Source organism: Clupea harengus, chromosome 22 (assembly GCF_900700415.2).
Source record: "Clupea harengus chromosome 22, Ch_v2.0.2, whole genome shotgun sequence".
NCBI lineage: Eukaryota > Metazoa > Chordata > Actinopteri > Clupeiformes > Clupeidae > Clupea > Clupea harengus.
The window spans coordinates 22,366,291-22,385,791 of record NC_045173.1 but is presented as its reverse complement, the minus strand read 5'-3'; the positions used below and the strand labels follow the sequence as shown (position 1 = coordinate 22,385,791).

Sequence of the window (19,501 nt, the reverse complement as noted above, 5' to 3'; positions counted from 1 at the left end):
TATGGGCCAGAGTAGCAAAGCACACGAAACAGTGCACGAAATTAGCCGGAGAGCTAACGCTAGCTACAGACGAGACGTAGCACATGCGCCACCGAACGCTAACTTTAAACGGGAAAGTTACATTAGCAGCGCCGCTAAGGCATGTAGCTACTGTGGAGGGCTGCACGGAGCTAATAACATCTGCCCAGCTAAAGGCAAGCAATGCATCAAATGCAAAAAGCTGAACCACTTTGCTAAAGTTTGCAAATCTAGCTCGCAAGCACCGACGAGGTATTACCGCGGCACAGTGCATGCTGTAGGAGAAAATGCAGAAGACCTCACGGAGGAAACAGATCTGCACTTTGATAACATCTCAATAGCAACAAACAGACAGCGCTGTACCTAGACAGCGTCACCGTCGAGAACAATGGGAAAAGCAATGAGCAGGCCTATGTAGAGGTGGGGATAGGCACACCTCCACAAAAGCTGAAATTCAAGCTTGACACTGGTGCGCAAGCCAACACCATTCCCACCAGCGTGTTTCAGGCAATGTTCAGGGACGTGCCACTGAAACCAGCAGCACACAGACTCACAGAGTATGGTGGAGGAGCACTGAGCGTGAGAGGTATGTGCCAGCTCCGATGCTTATACAGGGACATTGCACTTATGTTGGACTTTTATGTTATTGACACAAACGCCCCACCAGTCATGGCCATGAAAACATGCCGTGACCTGAACGTGGTCAAAATAGTGATGGCTGTAAGTGAGGAGAAAGACGCTGCCTTACAGAGCGTAATGGCGGAGTACGCAGAAGTGTTCCAGGGGATAGGTGAATTCCCAGGCGTGTGCACCTTCCGAGTTGCACCAGACGCAACGCCAGTGGTATGCCCGCCACGAAGGATCCCCATCGCCCTGCGCAGCAAACTGAAGGACGAGCTCGACAGCATGGAGAAACAGAACATCATATGCAAGGTAACAGAACCCACAGAATGGGTGAATGCACTCGTCGTAGTTGAAAAGCCAAAGACTGGAAAACTCAGAGTATGCTTAGACCCCAGAGCTCTCAACAAGGCAATACAGCGACCTCACTACCCCCTCCCTACACTGGAGGATGCCACCACAAAGCTTGCAGGAGCACAATATTTTAGTGTATTAGACGCAAGGTCAGGCTATTGGGCCATTAAACTTAGCACTGAATCATCATTATTAACAACATTCAACACAGTTTTCGGAAGATATCGTTTTCTCAGACTCCCATTTGGAATTGTGTCTGCCCAAGACGAGTTCCAGAGGCGCGTTGGACGAAACATATGAAGGGCTGGATGGTGTTACAGCCATAGTGGACGACATACTGGTCTTCGGCCAGACCAGGGCTGAACATGACCAGCGCCTCAAAGCGATGCTGGACCGCACACGGGAGCGAGGGGTGAGGCTCAACCCTGACAAGTGCCGCATAGGCTTGACCGAGGTAAGCTACTTCGGACACACACTTTCACGAGACGGCATCAAACCAGATCCTAACAAGGTGAAGGCGATCAGGGAGATGCAACCCCCGCAGAGCAAGGCAGAGTTGGAGACTGTCCTCGGCATGATTAATTACCTCTCCAGATTCGCTCCACATCTCTCACAGGTAAACTCACCTCTCAGGCAGCTTCTGAAACAAGACAGCGAGTTTGCATGGGACGCAAACCATGATAAAGCATTCCAAGACATGAAGAACCTCGTCACACAGCACCCAGGCACAGTCCTGTCGTACTTCGACCCACAAAAGGAGCTACGACTCCAAGTCGACGCCTCGAAAAGCGGCCTAGGGGCTGTTATGCTCCAGGAAGGAAAACCAATAGCATACGCATCCAAATCACTGAACAGAACGGAACAAAACTATGCACAGATAGAAAAGGAGCTCTACGCTGTGGTGTTTGGATGCAAGCGCTTCCATGAATACATGTACGGGAGGAGAGTGATCGTGGAATCAGACCACAAGCCCCTGGAGGCAATACTGAAGAAGCCGCTGGCGCCGCACCACCCCGTCTACAGCGGATGATTCTCCAGCTACAAAAATATGACATCCACATCCTGCACCGCCCTGGGAAGGAGATACCGGTGGCCGACACGCTTTCACGTAAGTCAATCGAATACCAGGACCGTGCCCTGCAGGAAGGGATGGAGGCCCAAGTACACACGGTTCTCAACAGCTTGCCCGTGAGCGACACGAGGCTCACAGAAATCAAACATGAAACTGCTCAAGATGCACAGCTCGCCGCGCTAAGAAGAGCCACACTCACTGGCTGGCCAGACACAAGGAAACCGTGCCCACCAAGCATCCAGGAATACTGGAACCATAGAGAGGAAATCTCGTAGATGGACGGCATGTTGTTTAAGGGTGAGAGGATCATCGTCCCCCATAAGCTCAGGGAGGACATGATACGACGCGTACACGGCAGCCACCTCGGTATGGAAAAGAACAAATACCGTGCAAAAGACTTACTCTTCTGGCCTGGCATGGGCAAGCAGATCGAAGAGGCTGTAGCAGCCTGCAGCATATGCCAAGAGCGCCACAACGCAAACCCCAAAGAGCCAATGAAGTCACACGCCATACCTGAGCGGCCGTGGCAAGTGATAGGCACAGATCTATTCACATGGAACTCACAGGACTTCATTGTCATCGTAGACTACTACTCCAGGTTCTTTGAGCTGGAGAAGCTCTCCAGTTGCACGTCATCAGCTGTCATCATGAAACGGAAAGCAGCAATGGCTCGACACGGGATCCCCGAGTCCATCAGCGACAATGGTCCGTGCTACAGCTCGGGTGAGTCATGGGGTTTCACTCACACCACCACAAGCCCCCACTACCCACAGAGCAACGGTTTGGCGGAAAGAACTGTCCAGACAGCCAAAAGCATCCTGGATAAAGCCAAAGCAGAGAACAAAGACCCATACCTGAGCCTGCTGGAGTACCGCAACACGCCAGTGTAGGCGGATCGCTGCCCTAGAAAAAAAAAAAAGAAAAAGGTGTTCACTTACCTGATCCTGCAATGTGATCTGTGAAAAGAAAAGATACGTACCTGTTCCTGAAATGTGACCTGTGAAAAGAAAAAGGAAGTTACTCACTTTTTAGCTGTTTGCACTAATCTGTTTTGTTCTTGCAGCTACCTCCTGAAACATGTGGAATGAAATATGAATGTTTTATACTTGCCTTTAGTACCCTGTAAATGTAATACTGTATATAGCTACATTTGATAATCTCATGGAATGAGTCAATGTGTGTTAACTGTTGATGACAATCCCTTACTCACTTTTAAACAGTTTGCACTAATCTGTTTGTTCTTGCAGCTACCACCTGAAATATGTTGAATGAAATATGAATGTTTTATACTTACCTTCAGTACCCTGTGAATGTAATACTGTATATAGCTATATTTGATCATCTCATGGAATGGAATTAATCAATGTGTGTTAACAGTTGATGACAATCCCTTACTTACTTTTTAGAAAAAGGGAGATGTAATATCTGTTGTGACTGTGAAAAACCCCGGTGAATAAACCAGCACGGAGTAAAGTCGGTCGTCAGCCTGAGTTTATACTAAAGCGTATAAGTTAAGTTTATGTATGCCAGAGGGCAAAACATTACAGCAACCAGACCACATCTGCCCATACTGAAGCTGGTGGTTTTCTTTTGCAAAATGTATGGGTTCTGTTGAGTATTGATTGTGTTGGTTAAATGTTGACTCTTGTATGTTTATCCTAAGGTGGTGCAAGTGAAGATGCTGTGGCTACTACCCCAGCACCTAATCCACACAACCAGACAACTTCTGCACAAACTGAAGTTACTCGTAGGGTGTTTCCTTTTTAGTTTTTGTGTTTGGTTTTCTGCAAGTTTGGTTTTTGTATAAAATGTGTAAGTGTGTCCCTCTCTGGCCCCCTCACTCATGTGGAATCCCAAGATGGAGCCAGTGAAGATGCTGTGGCTACCACCCCAACACCAAATTCCCCAAACCAAACTACATCGGACCACACTGCAGCTACTGGTAAGGACAAAGTCAAAGTGTTTATTGTCGCGTGCACCAAATTGCTTCAGCACAGCGAAATTCAGTCATCATCAGTGCACGTCTGTTTTGATATAACATTTTGAATGTTTGCGCCCCTACTGACGGTGTCCCTCTATTTGTGTGTAATCGCAAGATGATGCAAGTGAAGATGCTGTGGCTACCACCCAGGGACGTGCGGCCAGGGGAGGCTGAGCTGAGCTGAGTTCATTTTAAGATACTCTATTGAAGATATGTATTTGTTAGTGCTGTCAAACGATTAAAATATTTATTCGCGATTAATCGCATTTATGTCATAGTTAACTCAAAATTAATCGCGAATAATCGCACATTTTTATCTATTTTAAATGTCCCTTCATTTATTTATTTTTTCCATCATTTTATTTTTATTTTAATGCCCTTATCAACATGGAAAAGTGGATTGGCTTGCTTTATGCAAATGTTTTATTTAATTGAAAAGCAACATTGCCAAACAGGGCGGTACAAAATACAATTATAAAGTGCACATTTCAGGTAAACAAGGACTCAGCCTATAGTGCAGTTAAACCATGGCCTAATATTTTCTTTTTTTTTCAAGTTTGCTGGGAACATAGCAGTCAGGCCTCTTGTTTCAGAAACAATGAACCGTAACAGTTAGGTTACCAATAAAAGGTAAGCCTACTACTTCTTTGCTTTCAGCCAGCTGCCTGTTGACATTTTCAGACAAGTGAAGTTCGCGTCTTTTGCACAACACAACTTTTAAAAGTAAACTTTCCATTCAGAAGCTTTTTATCATCCTTTTCGCCGTATTGCGCTCACCATTCACTCAAACCGTAACGTTAGCCTACACAGTTTGCGAGGCCTAAAAGAACGTCAATCTAAAAAAAAAAAAAAAAGAATAATTTAAAAAAAATCGCGTTAATCTCGCGATAAAAAAATTAACGGCGTTAAAATGGGTTTGCGTTAACACTGTCTAGACTTTTACAGTGTTGTGCTGTGAAAGCTTTTCATGTGTTTCACGGGGTCTTTAGTCCCAAGTGCATATCGAGGATGGGTAGTGGGAATCTCTCGTTCACGTTAGCAGATGCTTCCACATTCAGAGACTGAAATGTGCGAGACTTCAGTTCTATTCTCCTCAGGGATGGATTAACGAACGGGCCTACCGGGCCCAGGCCCAGGGGCCCATGAGCTCAAGGGGCCCCTAAGCCAGAGCCTCTGCATGAAGTTGCTGTTATGTATCTCTTATTTGTAGTTGAAAAAGGTGTATTTTGTTCATTTGCTATTGGCTTTGATTGAGTGTACCTGTGCTGTGCTTAGAAAATGTGCATAATGCGCCAGGGGCGTAATTAGACATTGCAGCCAGCGCAGAAGATTCGTAGGCAAAGCCTAGCACGCTGCTTTCAAAATTTTGGTGTGTCGCTGGCTTAATGCGACAGTGATCAAGGATGATTTTTCTATCGACTTCATGAGATATCTTAAGCTACATATTCCCTCAAAATGGCAAACCTGTCTCTGTCATGGTTTCCAGAATTTTTAGGGGGCAATCGTTAGTAGCAAGCTATAACATAATTATATGCTCATCGTACATACACTATAGAAACTATTAAAAAGCCGATTCAATTAAATGAATCATTTCTTATTTAATTTGTTATTTTTGTCATATACAGATATGCAATGATGATTGCTGGGTAATATGTATCTTGTTCGCCAATGTCAAGTCTGTATTTGATCATGTGACGAGACGATACGATATAGCTAGTTTAGGCGCAGAATCTGAACGTCAAGACCTACAAGCTGACAACACAGCCAGAGGCACAGTACACTTGCCGAACGACGCTTTTCAAACATAAAAGTGGTGATGCATGATTTGCTCTTTCAATGGACAGGATAGCCAGCCCATTCAGCCTCTCCTGCCCCATGCTGCTCAGGTAGGTCTTACTCAGTTTCAATTTGGAAAAGAATCATTCGGCTGTTGCCCTGTCACATGTAATGTCAGAAACAATAGCAGGACAGTGCACTGAAGGTGGATGTTACGGAGTAAACTTTGACCTGTTTACATTCCCAATACAATAGCCAAAGTATCTATTTCGACCGTTAAATCCACATTGTTGGTAAAATATATATACGCCTAATGGTGTTTGTGTGTGCGTGCGTGTTTTGCGAGTGCACAATTTTTTTTTTCGCGAAGGGGGGGGGGGGGGGGCCTTTAACATGTCCAGGCCCAGGGGCCCGTGGTTTCTTAATCCGTCCATGATTCTCCTTACAGAAGGGCTAATTTATTTTGTTGTTTCGAGGCTTCTGGGGGTGTTATTTTTATGTATGTAGGATAAAAACTAAAAGCTATTAAATTCCCCTACCACACCACAATCTTCCCCACGGGGCAGCTTCGGGTCCTAAGCGAATATTCTACTCTTTGGCGATATTATCGGGAAATTGATACGTTTCTCAAGCGGAAGAATTAAAGCACTTGTAGTGTCATACTACCGAAAGTTAGTAATATTCAGCCTCAATACAACCCTGAGTTTATAAGATTTGGTTTTGTGAACGGCGGTGACGACGTTGAGCCCAGAGCGCAGCGTGTTGAGTCCGGTTTAACGCTCTCGAATGAGGCGCTCAAACCGTCAAAGCTGAAGCGACATTTAGAGACGGGACATCCAGCACTCGCTGAAAAGCCGGTGCAATATTTGAAAAGAAAATGGACTTCTATTACAAAAGAAGACCCTTTTAGACATTGGCTCCCCAATCCAAGAGTGCTTAAAATGCTCTGTGTGGTTTTATGTTGTTTCATGGTGCACAATACAATTTTGGTGCAATATCTAGAGTTAGATTTTCTTGTATTCATTTTCTAGGCTTCCACCTGTAGCAGGTGCTGATGTTGCTTTTTGTGACACATAACAATCGTTCATTAATTAGAATTAATGGATTATAGATGTAACTAGAATATGCATTTCCTGAAGGAAATACTAGTGCATGAAATGCAAAAGTTGAGAAAGGAAGAAGAAAAGGAAAGAAAAGTGAAAGGAGGAAAGAAGAGTGAACAAGAGTGGCTATGGATAAAGACAGTAAAGAGAGAGTGAAGAGGGAAAAGTTCAAAAGAAGGGGGAAAAATGGACTGAAGTAGAGAGATGGAGTGTAAGAAAGAGGAGTTGGAAAGAAGTGAACAAGAGTGAAAGAAGAAAGGAAAGAAGAGTGAACCAGAGTAGCTATGGATAAAGACAGAAAAGAGAGTGAAGAGGGAAAAGTTTGAAAGAAGGAGAGATGGAGTGTGAGAGAAGAGTTTGAGAGGGATAGAAAAAACAAGTGGATGGAGGTTCTACAGAGAGAGGAAATGAGTGAGAATAGGATAGAGAATGAGAAAAGTAAAGTCAAGAAGGCTGACAAAAGTTAACTGTATAGTCAAGAAGGCTGACAAAAAAGTTGAAAAAAGAGTAGGAAATATTGAAAGGAGATAAAATGGAGTGAAGCAGAGAGATGGAGTGTGAGGGAAGATAGAGGAATGTAAAGGCAAAGAAGGCTGACAAAAAAGTTGAAAAAAGTTTAGGAATTGATGGACAGAGTAATTGAAAGAAGGAAGGAAAGAAGAGTGAACAGGAGTGGCTATGGATAATGAGATAAAGAGAGAGTGAAGAGGGAAAATATTGGAAGGAGAGAAAATGGAGTGAAGCAGACAGATGAAGTGTGAGGGAGGATCGAGGACTGTAAAGGCAAAGAAGGCTGACAAAAAAGTTGAAAAAAGTGTAGGAATTGATGGGCAGAGTAATTGAAAGAAGAAAGGATAGAAGAGTGAACAGGAGTGGCTATGGATAAAGAGAGAGTGAAGAGGGAGAATATTGAAAGAAGGAGAGAAAAATGGAGTGAAGCAGAGAGATGGAGTGTGAGAGAAAGTAGACTGAGCGAGATAAAGAGAAAAAAGGTTGAGAACCTCTGCTCTAACTAGTACTTAACTCACACTTACAGTAGTTACATTCCTGCACTTTTGTTATTTCTAATGTAAAATAGTATTTATTGTTACACTAGGTCTCTATTGCTCGTTGCTTGATTGTTCTCTCCTTTGTAAGTCGCTTTGGATAAAAGCGTCTGCTAAATGACTAAATGTAAATGTAAAATAAATCTCTAATGACCTAAAAACTAAGATGATTTGTCAATATGAATTAGGACAGGAATATAAAAAGTTATCAAAAAGTTATGAGGTGTCTGTGGAAAGCCACAGGAACAGTCCTTGTGAAGGAAAGATGTGGTAGGCCAAGAAAAATATCTGAAAGGAAAAAGAATGGTTAGAATAATCTCAGACAAACCACAGATCTAAAGAGCTCTAAGAACATCTTGCTGCTGATGGTGTCATTGTACATCATTACACAGTCCAGTGCATTTTGCACAAGGACAGCTCAATGGAAGGGTATGCAAATCCTTTTCTGTCTATCACCACAAGCAGAGTCGCTGCAGGTATGCAAAGGCTCATCTGGAAAAGCCAGAATCATTTTGGAATTTAGTGCTGTGGACAGATGAAACAAAGATAGAGTTATTTGGTCACAACCATAAGTGCTTTGCTTCACGGAAAAATTACTTGCTGCCCATTGCTATGGGGCTGTGTGGCTAGCACAGGTGCTGGAAAACTTGTCAAAGTTGAGGGTTGCATGGATTCCACCCAGTATCAGCAGATTCTTGGAAACAATGTTCAAGACTCAAGTCACAAAGCTGAAGTTACGCCAGGGTTGGTTGTTTTAGCAGGACAACGATCCAAAGCATTGTTCAAAATCTACCAAGGAATTCATGCAGAGGCATTTTTCCACTGGGGTGCCCACATTTTTGCACATATCTGTTATTGTTATGATGCACACTGCATTGTTTCTATTGATTCAATAAATGTTATTACAGATCTGAAATGTTACTTTTCCCATAAAGTGTAAATTATGTCCAAATTAAGTTGCTGCTTTGAAAAACCAGCAGATTATGATGAAGTAATAGGTCAGGAAGATAAGATAATATGAAGATAATATATCAGGGGTGCCCAAACCTTTGCATACAACTGTATATCATCAGAAAAAAACAGTGGAATGTGGCCAAACATTAGCCAAGTGAGGCTAGACACACACACACAGAGAGAGTGAAAGAGAGAGAGAGATGATTATTATTTGTTATCTGTTCCACCAAAACCTCTCAAAAGGTTGACATATTATCGTAATTCTGGTCTAGCTTTACATGTTGTCCTGATTGTAGTGTAATGAAGCTGGCTTCGCTGAACACTTCCAGATGCATGTGTGGGACTTGCATTATGGTCAGCTGTGACCCCAGTGTGTTCATGGCTTATGTGCTCTACCAGACGTTCCCTGGACATTTGTGAAGGAGATAGTGCTGTGGTCCCTTTGCCCCTGAGACAAATCTATTCATACTTATCAGACCCAAGGGCAAAGGTGGAGGAGAAGCTTTGACAAGCCGACGAACGCCTGACCTGGCATCCACATCAAACTGATCAACTAGAAAATGCTAATCTCCAAAAACAATGATCTCTTTCAGGCATCTCGCAGTTCTCTACTTCAGACTCTCTAAACAGAGATAATGAAGATGCTAAACTCTCCCGTCCAAAAACAATCACGGGAATGGAATCATCACACGACGGCCGAGAGGTCTTGAGCAGAAGAAAAGAACCCTCATAGTCGAGTGCTTTAAATGTCCAAATAATTGGCATTTCTTTGTGTATCTACTACTTTTAAGGAGGCATCTGGGACAATCACACTTTGGAAGAGAGAGGGATTAGCCTTGTGTTAACTCTGAGATGCAAAAAACACAAACCTCATTACGAAGCAAAGACGCCCATCTGACACTCAATCTGAGGTGTCCTTTCATAACAAACTTTAATTGAAGTTAAAGCCGGGTGTGAAGCCTCTTAATGTCACAAAAGGACTTCATAATGAATATATGAATGAATGAGTTCATGAATAAACAACAATATTTTTTAGAAAATATGAAAGAGCACTTAGTTGAGTTCTTCATCCATGGTGTCTTAGAAATGTCTCGTATAAAAGATTAGTGCACAATGTCAACATCTATAGGATGAGTTACATGGACTTGCGTCGTCTGTGCTTCTGGTAATACAGAAGAATTGACACCTACCGAAGTTTAGGACCACAGAGCCCCTATAAGCCTAAAACCTCCTAGACTATGAGCTGTCCACAGCTCTCTGAGTTGAAGGTAGTTCAGCTCTACTGGAAGAGCTGGATCAGAGCCCATGCTGACACATTACATCACATTGTGTGGCTCCTTAAACGAGGACTCTATCCAGTCCATCTATCTTTAGGCACCCTAACGGGTCTTGCCAAGAGCCTTTATGTTCACACTGACAGAATGGTGGCAAGAACCAGCCAAGATTTCATGGAGTGCCAGCTTGTGTTACCTTATCTGGAAGACTTTGTTGCCTGTTAATCTAATCTAATTAAATCTAATTTTAAAATGAATAAAAGTAATTTTTTTCTCGCCAAGCAGGAGTAGTGTCCCTTTGCCCAAGTAATATGTGTTATGGGATATTACTTACATGATCTATTACTTTTTTCAGTAAGTGTTTCACCACACCAAATGCACTTTAATATATGTACCTTAAATAAAAAACAGTTACACAAACACTCAATTTGATTGAATACCAGACTAAGCAGAGTGCACTTTCCTTAAAAGTGGTGTAAATGGACTGGAATTGGACTGGTGTGTCTCTGTGTGTGTGTGTGTGTGTGTGTGTGTGTGTATGTGTGCGTGTGTGGTCATGCGTGCGTAAGTGGATCAGTGTTGAGTGTACATTGATGTGAATGATTGCTTATGTTACTCTCTGTAAGTGTCTATTAGAGAGATGGTATATTTTTCCTTGTCAACCTAAAAAAAGCAATGAATACCACACCTCACACTAATCATCACTCTAGCAAAAGGCAGCAGGAGAAATTAAAGCCGTAGGTCTCATTCCAATCTGCACTTGAATGGTTGAATGAGTTCAGGCTTAGTGTGTGTTGCTGTTCCAGTAGATGCGGTCAAACATGTTTTGAATATGACCACCAATGAACACCTGTATCGGGTGAAGTCACAACTGAATCATCTTTTGGATCCTGCAGGGCTGTTGTTAGACGTGGCCCTACAGTGAAACTTTACCTTTATGGTCCACCGTGGCCACAGCAGATTTCCAGGCTGCAGCTCAGCTTTCTGACAAACAGCCATGTAACTGAGACACCCTGGCATCTTACTCTGTGTCTTTGAAGATTTTTAGAGGCGCTTGCATCACTGCTGATGAAGAGGTGATTAAGGTTATACTGATTGAGGTCATCTCACAGCAATATGGAGAGGAACACATATATAATAATATGGAGTGGCACTTCTCTATTTGTACAGGGTTGGAGCTGCCTAGTGTGTGTTAGCACTGTACAACACTCATCATACACGTGGGTACCCTCAGATTAACTCCCCTGTAGTTATGCCTCTATATGTGGTCATAAAAAGCAGCCCCAGTATTCTTACTCAATATCAGATAATTTTCAAGCCCTTAGAGGCCTTAGGGATACCAAACAAGCAGTACATTGCTGATTGGGTACGTTGTAGTCGGGCCAAAATTGAAATACAATAAAACCTACACGGATACCGTACACAAACATAATTGTTTGTTGTTCTGTAACAATGCTTTGTATTCTTGTGTCATCTCATCTCGGCCTAATCATCGGCTCAGATGTCATATATTTGTTCTTGGTTTTATTAATTGCATGGCAGTCTAACGTTTTGAGCTTGCCCATATCAGTCTTGTTCAACATATTTGAAAGGTTTTGACTATTAGTTCTCTTTTCCTTTTCTGTGAGTTTCTGGGATTTTAAGGCTCCTGCTTCACTCTCCTCACTTACAATTAGCCTCCAGCATCTGACGAGCCCTCGGCTGACATCTGTCCTTAAGCCCAGAAGCCACCTTCCTCCATTCTGATGGACTTTCCCTTATGATTAATGACCCTTTCAGCATAGCGCAGGTTACCTGCACAGCAGGGAGTCCGCAGTGCTTTGAGGGCCCGGAGCAGAACTAACTTGATTCTGGTCCTCCAGCCTGCTTTGCAAGATATGGGAAAAACGCTATCAGACTGGCTGTCACAGGATCGGGGGAGAGAGTGCCTGAGAGATGAATCGAAGCCAGGGAGACCATGGCAGGAAGCAGCGGAGGGAAAGAGAGAGTTGAATGGAAGGGGCGGGACGGTGACTAAAGCATGGCTGCACACGGCACTGACATCTCCCTGGCTCCCATTCAGAGCGGGACGGCTCTCCACACAGTGCCATGCTGCATTTGCCCCATTGATTTGGCTTGCCTCATTGTGACGTGGTGGACGAAGGGGGGGGTAGGGGGAGCTCTGCCATCAAGGAGACAAGGTGAGGTCTCGGGGGTTGGGGGTTTGGAAGGGACCTGCTGAAGGGGGCTCAATGGCCCCTTTTCTTCTGTTTCTCCACGCCATTCACACTGAGTCAGCGCAAAGACGTTTTAGCGGTGGCGACGGCCGCGGCACTGGACTCAATGTGACGCCATTGTTCCTCCCCGGGGCCATTAAACCTCCTCCTGGACAAACAAGAGCAGCCCCTTCCACAGCAAGGGCACGGATGACCACAAAGGACAAAATGGAGGGGCTGCGCCTTTGTTTAGGTTCCCTCTGAAGATTTCCAAAGCCAGGGCCTGGGAGGGAGGATCTGTTTTGGTTTTTAGTGCGCTTATACCACACAACTTGGCTGCTTCTCCAAACAGAGATGCTAACTTAAATGACAGCTTGTTTCGCCAGGGAATCCCATAAATAATTCAGCTGAATGGGTCCCTTTGAAGTACATGGCGTGGCTCTTTTTTCAGTTATTAAATTCTTTTGATAACTGTGTGTAATTAAGTAACATCAGGAGAGGGGTTAAACATTCTAAAAATAAAGATAAAGTATGGTGTGAAGTACTTTCACTTACAATCCTGTATTTCTTGTTATTTCATTAAAGATCTCACTCTTCAACACCCAACAGGACAAACTTATTTCCACTGAGAGAATGAACATTTTAGTGTCAAACTAACTTTCCAGCTTCATCGAGCTATAATGTTCCATACCATGCTCTTTTGACCCAAAGTTTTGCTTAAACTGATGTGTGGAAATAATGCTGAGTCTGGTTTTGTTTAACAACTGAATGCTAACAGCTAATTATCGTTCTTGTTCCGATGGGATGAGATTAGAGGATTCAGAGACAGGTGCTACAGCGGGAGATTGGCATGTACAAGTGCAATATATCACAGAGGGTTCCCTTCTTCTCAAGGATGCTCTCTCAGCAGGTGGAGTCGTGCGTCTCCTGCGGAGAGGTTAAGGAGCAGGACCAGATTCTCTCTGTGTGACTCTGGCGCTCGGCTGCCGCTCGGTCCCCCTCCTGGGGTCTAATCGAGTTATCACGTCTACAAATCTCTCATCAGGGGCCCATGCTGACACTCTCCAAAAAAAGAGAGGTACAAGGCAACAAATTTACACCAGCAGGGTGCTGGAGCACAGCAGTCCAGTGCTGCTGGATGAAAAGCTCCAGTAACCTCTGGTCACATTCCCCCTCCACACACCCCACTGACAGTGCCCTCACACTGGGTACCTCAGGTCTCTTCTATGAGATACATATGTCTCATTACAGCTTTGGTTCCATTTTCCATTCTTGGAAATTAAAGAAAAATATTATTTGTTTTGGAGTTCTATAATAGTTGGAGAGATAGCATTCATTTTAAAAAACATAAGGAGATTCACATTTTGTTTTTTGATTCCCCAAAAAGTGTGTGTACATACTAAAACTGTGCTTCTCTGTGTTCCGCACATCAGTTGGAAAGGCTTTTGTTGGCTAGAAACAATTACAGAAATCCCTGAATAGCCACAAAGTAATTCTTACTGGTTTACAAATAAATGGTTTCCTCAGCAATCTATCTAGTTTTGCAGCCTAATTTTACGTTGAGTTGACATGCAATGTTATAAAGTTGACTTATCATGTCAAATCTGTTAAAAAAAAGCTTCGGCAAGCTCCCAACTCTCACTTTTGTTGGAGAATGCCAAAGACCCCAGCTGACCTGCACTGAAAGCACTACCTGCTACTGGGCACAATGGCACCCAAGACCAGGGCTCATCAGAGCTAATGGCTGAAGATTCCTGCAGACTGACCAAAGAAAAAAGTGTCGTTACAACATTAGGGGTGAGAATTCAAGACTGTTGGGCTTTCCAGAGATAATAAACAATAAACGTTGTATGTGTCTGCTATGTTTAAAAAGGATTTGAATCACAATTCATTAATTATTCATGGTTACATTGAATACATTATGACCAAATTCTTGATCAAATTTGGTAAATTATTTCTGGGTCTTTGACAGTGCCTGAGAACTGAGTTACAACATCAGAACCAAAATCCAGTAAAATAATCATCATCAGAAAGGACACTTTGGGAACTCACTGTGAATCATGAGGGTTTCTGAGAACTCCTCTTTTTGACACTATTCACCCTGAGAGCTTCAGCCCCCATCAAGACTTGGCTCTCATCCCTGCTTCTACCAGAACAAGCTGCACCGGTGGTCTTCAGAACAGCTCGCTTGCTTGGCCGTTCACTTGGCAGGGGTTGTTAAGCTCACCAACACTCTTAGTCTTAGATTTGCCTCCAAACAAACAGTCCCCCGGCCAGGCCAAGCAGGCTCGAGGCCAAACAGCAAAAACAAAAAGCCTGACAACAAATGATCAAAGACGCTTAAACAGGGATTGCACTGGGCTTCGAGCACCACTAGCCCTCACAGACTCAAATGCTCTTCAGGTCTTGTGTCCGTTCATTGTGTCAGGCAGTAGACGCACTGTCCGTCAGGCCCACTTCAAAGACAGGCAATGTTTTTTTTTTTTTGTTGTGTTTTGTTTTTAAAGTTAAGAGGAGTTTTCTTAGACAGATCCAATGGCTCTTAAGAAAATGCAAGGATTTTAAGGATCTCAAAGACCCCAAAAGGATGTCAATGACAGCAAGAGGAGGCCCACTCTTCTGAGGCCCTTGGCTACCCTTCCTAGCTTTTGTTTACTACCATAAAGAGAATGAGGCTTAAAAAAACACACATTAGCCTGTCATTTTATTTAATGGCTGGAGTCTATTCCTTTAGTGAGAAACTATTAACTTTTTTCATTTTTCCATTTTTAACATTTGTTTTTATGTGCTTTATAGAACAAGATGAACTGAATTGTGTTTTCTTCCTCGCTGAACGCTGTTATGCTTAACTTCATGGGAAAAAATATTGGAAAAATTAGACACTGTACTTTTTCCTGTTGTGCTGTATTGAAGAAATTACTGATATAGTGAAACTCGGTCGGCCTGTAATGTCAGAATGTGCAGAACAGAATTTTATTTGCTCTAAACAAGGCTTGAACAAGGTCCATTCATCTTCATCAAAGACTTGGAATAGATTACTTTGAATAACCACTATCACCCTTTTCTCTCCAACAGTCTGCCCTGCAGCTTTGTGAATTAGAACTTATGTGACGAATAGTACATGGATTCCCTGAAGCTGAACTATGAAAAAATCATGCACACAGATCAACAGGACCGTCCAGAGGCCCACCCCCATGCTGTCCCCCTCTCCTGATCAACCCCCTTCCCCTACCACCACTCAGCCCTGGTCCAGGTTCTTCTGTCTGTCAACACCACTCAGTGGACAGGCAGGCGTACGTGTGTCAGAGGGACGTTCCACAACATCCAAGCTGGCTGCCAGGAGGTCTGCCTCCGTCTCACGTGACCTCAGGTTTCTCACCTCATCTCACAGCTATTCATTTCAGAAAAAGTTCCCTGCCTGCCTGCCTGCCACAGTACTGACTGCTCACTGTGGCAGCTAAGGAGAAAATAACCAGTCCAGTATCAATACTGGCACAAACAAAAATATAAATTAATATTGTATGATTGTCTGTCCAGGTGACAAATCATATTCTACACCATATTATGTTAAGAATGGAATCTGGAAGTTCATGCATCTGTCAGCATGCATGTACGCAGGACAGTCTAGTATGATTAATGTGGTGCTCCAGCAGGTGTGCAATGTGTATTAACCATGGCACTCTGGGAATGTGTATCAGTAAGAGGAGATTTCTGACATGCTACTGGGTCTACTTAACTTCTCACAGGCAATGCCTCTGAACTTCACTGAAATCACTGCTCAAAAACTTAGGAAAAAAATCTTTGGATCAGCTGAAATAAAGAGTTAAACTCATGAACTCATATGTCATTATCATTTCCTTTCTTGAATATAATTATCCTTTCCCAGATACAGGCACCACTATACACAACCACACAGGATAAATGTTTTTGTGTAAAGTGTGATCAAAGTGTGATCAAAGGTGACAAGTGGTCAAGTGGTTGACTCGTGTGTTCTTCTTCCATATAAACATTTATTCAGATCCAGAAAAACATTTAATGAAAATAAGTCTGACATTACAAAGAAGCATCAAATATAAACTGGCATTTGTATCAACGAAAAATATGTACATTTTAGTGAATCTATCATATAAATCTCAAAATACTTCATAGAAAATACCATGCCAAAGAAAACATTGGCTACAAGAATTTACAGCACATTGCAATCGTCCTTAGCGTCCAACACTTAGACCAGCAGAGGTTTCTCTACCAAGGTCTCCACACAGAGTCCCCCGGGGCCAGCTGCGCAAGAGGAGAGGCATGCAGCATGCTGCCACCGCCAGTGCTCAGCCCGTTCAGCGGAATAACCGGTCCACCGAACGCCGAGCTTGGAATCAAAAAGGCAAATTTCCCATCCGTTGCAGGTACAATCTGGAATCCGCTGTAAACCTTAGCTACCTCTGGTTGGATGCTTACCGACGTACCGTTTTTGCAAACCAAACCATTTAACTGCGGGGAAGCACATGCGACTTGCAGGACTGCTTGACTTAAAGCAGGATGAGGAGTGCAAGAGGGAACCGGGTGCTGTGTAGGGCAGTTCATCACGTTGATGTGCGCGATGCAACTTGCCAAGTGACTGAGGAGTCGTGTCCTTATGTCGGTGTTCACCCCTTCACACGTGGACAGAAAACGCGTGACTTCATTCATGCACTCGCTGAAACCTGCCCGATACTTGCCAATTACTGATGGATCCGTGTTTAAAGCACCTGTGTAAGGAAAATTGATTCAATTTTAAATGAAAGCTTTACAATTAGATAAGCCTTAGTGCGAACAAGAGCAAAAACATAGAGATTTGGCCTCTTCTTGTGATTGAACAATTCGTTTTATGTTTTATTACACGCACTGATTTAAAATTGATAAATAGCCTACAGGATATATAAATTATATTTCGTCCTCTAAAACGGATGCTCCAGATGTTTTATGAAGAGGGTAATCTATGTGTATTTAGAAGGAAAATGTAAACAATGTTATACTAACCGGTCATTTGAAGTTGCTGAAGATTTTTTAGGTGCTTCACTGTCATTTCCAGAATATCAGCTTTCTCAAGTTTCGAATGTCTTGAGGTCTATGGAATGGTTAAAATGTATATGCAGAATAAATAATAATACAAACACACATCAGTTCCAAATAATGTAACATAAATTCATACTGTATATGGATACGTAATTTACCTCAAAGGATTTACGTTTACAGCATTGGTTGTTTGACATATACCTTTTCGGTAACAATGTAAAACATTTACTTACATCTTTTTTAAGTGCATTCAAAATAAGGGTCTTCAACTGGCACAGGCTTTCGTTGATGCGTGCTCGTCTTCTCTTCTCCATTATTGGTTTAGATGACTTGAGAAATGATAAAAATGAGATTTACAATCTTACATTTGGCAAGTTGTGTATCACACTGCTTTTTACCTAGCGCAGCTTCCATTTGGCTATGTAGGATATTTACCTTTCTGTGCTCCGTGGCGGTCTTGGGTTTATCAGGTGTCGTTATCAAATTTGCCGGCGTGGCAGCAACTGGAGAACCAGATGATTTCTCCATGTTATCCGCTGGCATCTTTCTATATCAAAACAAGGTTCCCCTGAAAGTCCTCTTCAGATATGTCACAGCACCCCACATATAAATAATCCGAATGTATTTATCAAAATCCTTGGTATGATACTTTGTCTGGAGTTTGCTTGTATTCAGTAGAATATCGTACACTCATTAGGTAAAGAGGATCCAGTCAGTGCAGGCAGACGCTTATTCGGTTGGCTCCACAGTGTCTTATGCGAATCTGACAGTTCGGTGCGCGTTTCAGCAGCTCTTATTTATGTCTCTCAAACTGCACGCGATCGGCTCGTGTGAAATTTCCCAAAGTTTATTTCCCACAGTAACTTTCCACCAATCACTGGAAGAGACACACGGTGTGGAGCGGGCGGCGCGTGCACAGTGCCATACCATTGGCTATTAGCGTGGAGGTGGCTTTTAGGCGTTACGCTCAAGCTTCGCGGCACAGTTTTTCGGACACCAGACAAATGCCCTGCGCTGTCTCTCCCCAGTAACCACCACCCGTGCTTCCGGGGGTCCGCGCAGATGGAGTCTAAATATAAACAACAGAGCGTTGAACAAACCATTTATATTCTAAATGTTCCCAATATGTGGATGAATAGTAACGTTTAAATAGTTGATTGTGCTTGCGGTAGTTTATTTGTTTGTTTTATTAGTTTGATTTTCAGTTGCGGAGCCTTCTTAAAATCATAGCTGAAAATGTGTCATAATTAGATTTAAAGGATGTTGAGCTTCACTAAAATCCAATACAGAAATCAACAGTAGGCTAATACTCCACTGAGACAGCTTAATAGACTTAGAAGAAGAAGAAACTGGTAGGAATTCTGACAACAATGACCCCGACGAAGGCGCTTGGTCCCCGAAACATGGTCTTATAAAAGTAAAGTGAACGAAAATAAACAGCCATAGAGTCCAGAGTCCGACATTTAATTATTCCATTGTGCACATCACCATTTGACATATATTTTGAAAACGCCTTATATGTTGTTTCTCACTTGGTAGAACTGAATACATTAATTTAGATAAACGAATTGTATACGTTTGGTGGACAACCTAGAATAAGATTTTTTTTTGTGTGTAGACGAATCCCTTATAACATCTTTACAAGGCAGACACGGACTAATGCCTGTAGTATACAAATTATGCGCCTCCCAATGCCTTGGAAGTCAGCAGGCTTGAACAAATATTTATTACTTGTTATTCACCTCGGATCTTTTACGATTTCATATCCACTTTTCCTAATCAGTGGAGCATAGCAATTTTTATGACTACATTTTGATCAGCATTTTTATGACTGCTGCTCTTCTGTTCTTTTTTTCACCGATTTTTGGTCAACCATATCATATATTTAGACTTCACCAATCTACATGAAACTTGGCATGATTGTAGCCACACGTGGTGATAGGGATCCCTATGTGATGGAGAACAAATGGTTTGTGTCCCTAGGTGGGCGTATTCTTTTGTGCTAGCGCCCCCTGAAGTGGGGTAGGCTCAAAGCACTTTTTGGCAATAGCTCCACAA

The 19,501-nt window shown here is 42.9% G+C and overlaps 1 protein-coding gene across 1 annotated transcript; it reads right to left on the bottom strand.

The window, feature by feature from the left end:
• Positions 1-16,394: 16,394 nt before the first annotated feature.
• LOC105899134 (transcription factor HES-1-B-like) lies at positions 16,395-18,205 on the bottom strand. Its single transcript, XM_012826275.2, has 4 exons — positions 17,879-18,205; positions 17,677-17,772; positions 17,408-17,495; positions 16,395-17,136 (listed from the first exon to the last, which is right to left on the bottom strand). The coding sequence occupies exons 1-4, from the start codon at positions 17,984-17,986 to the stop codon at positions 16,637-16,639; spliced, it is 792 nt and encodes a 263-aa protein (XP_012681729.2). The 5' UTR covers positions 17,987-18,205; the 3' UTR covers positions 16,395-16,636.
• Between the last annotated feature and the right edge of the window lie 1,296 nt (positions 18,206-19,501).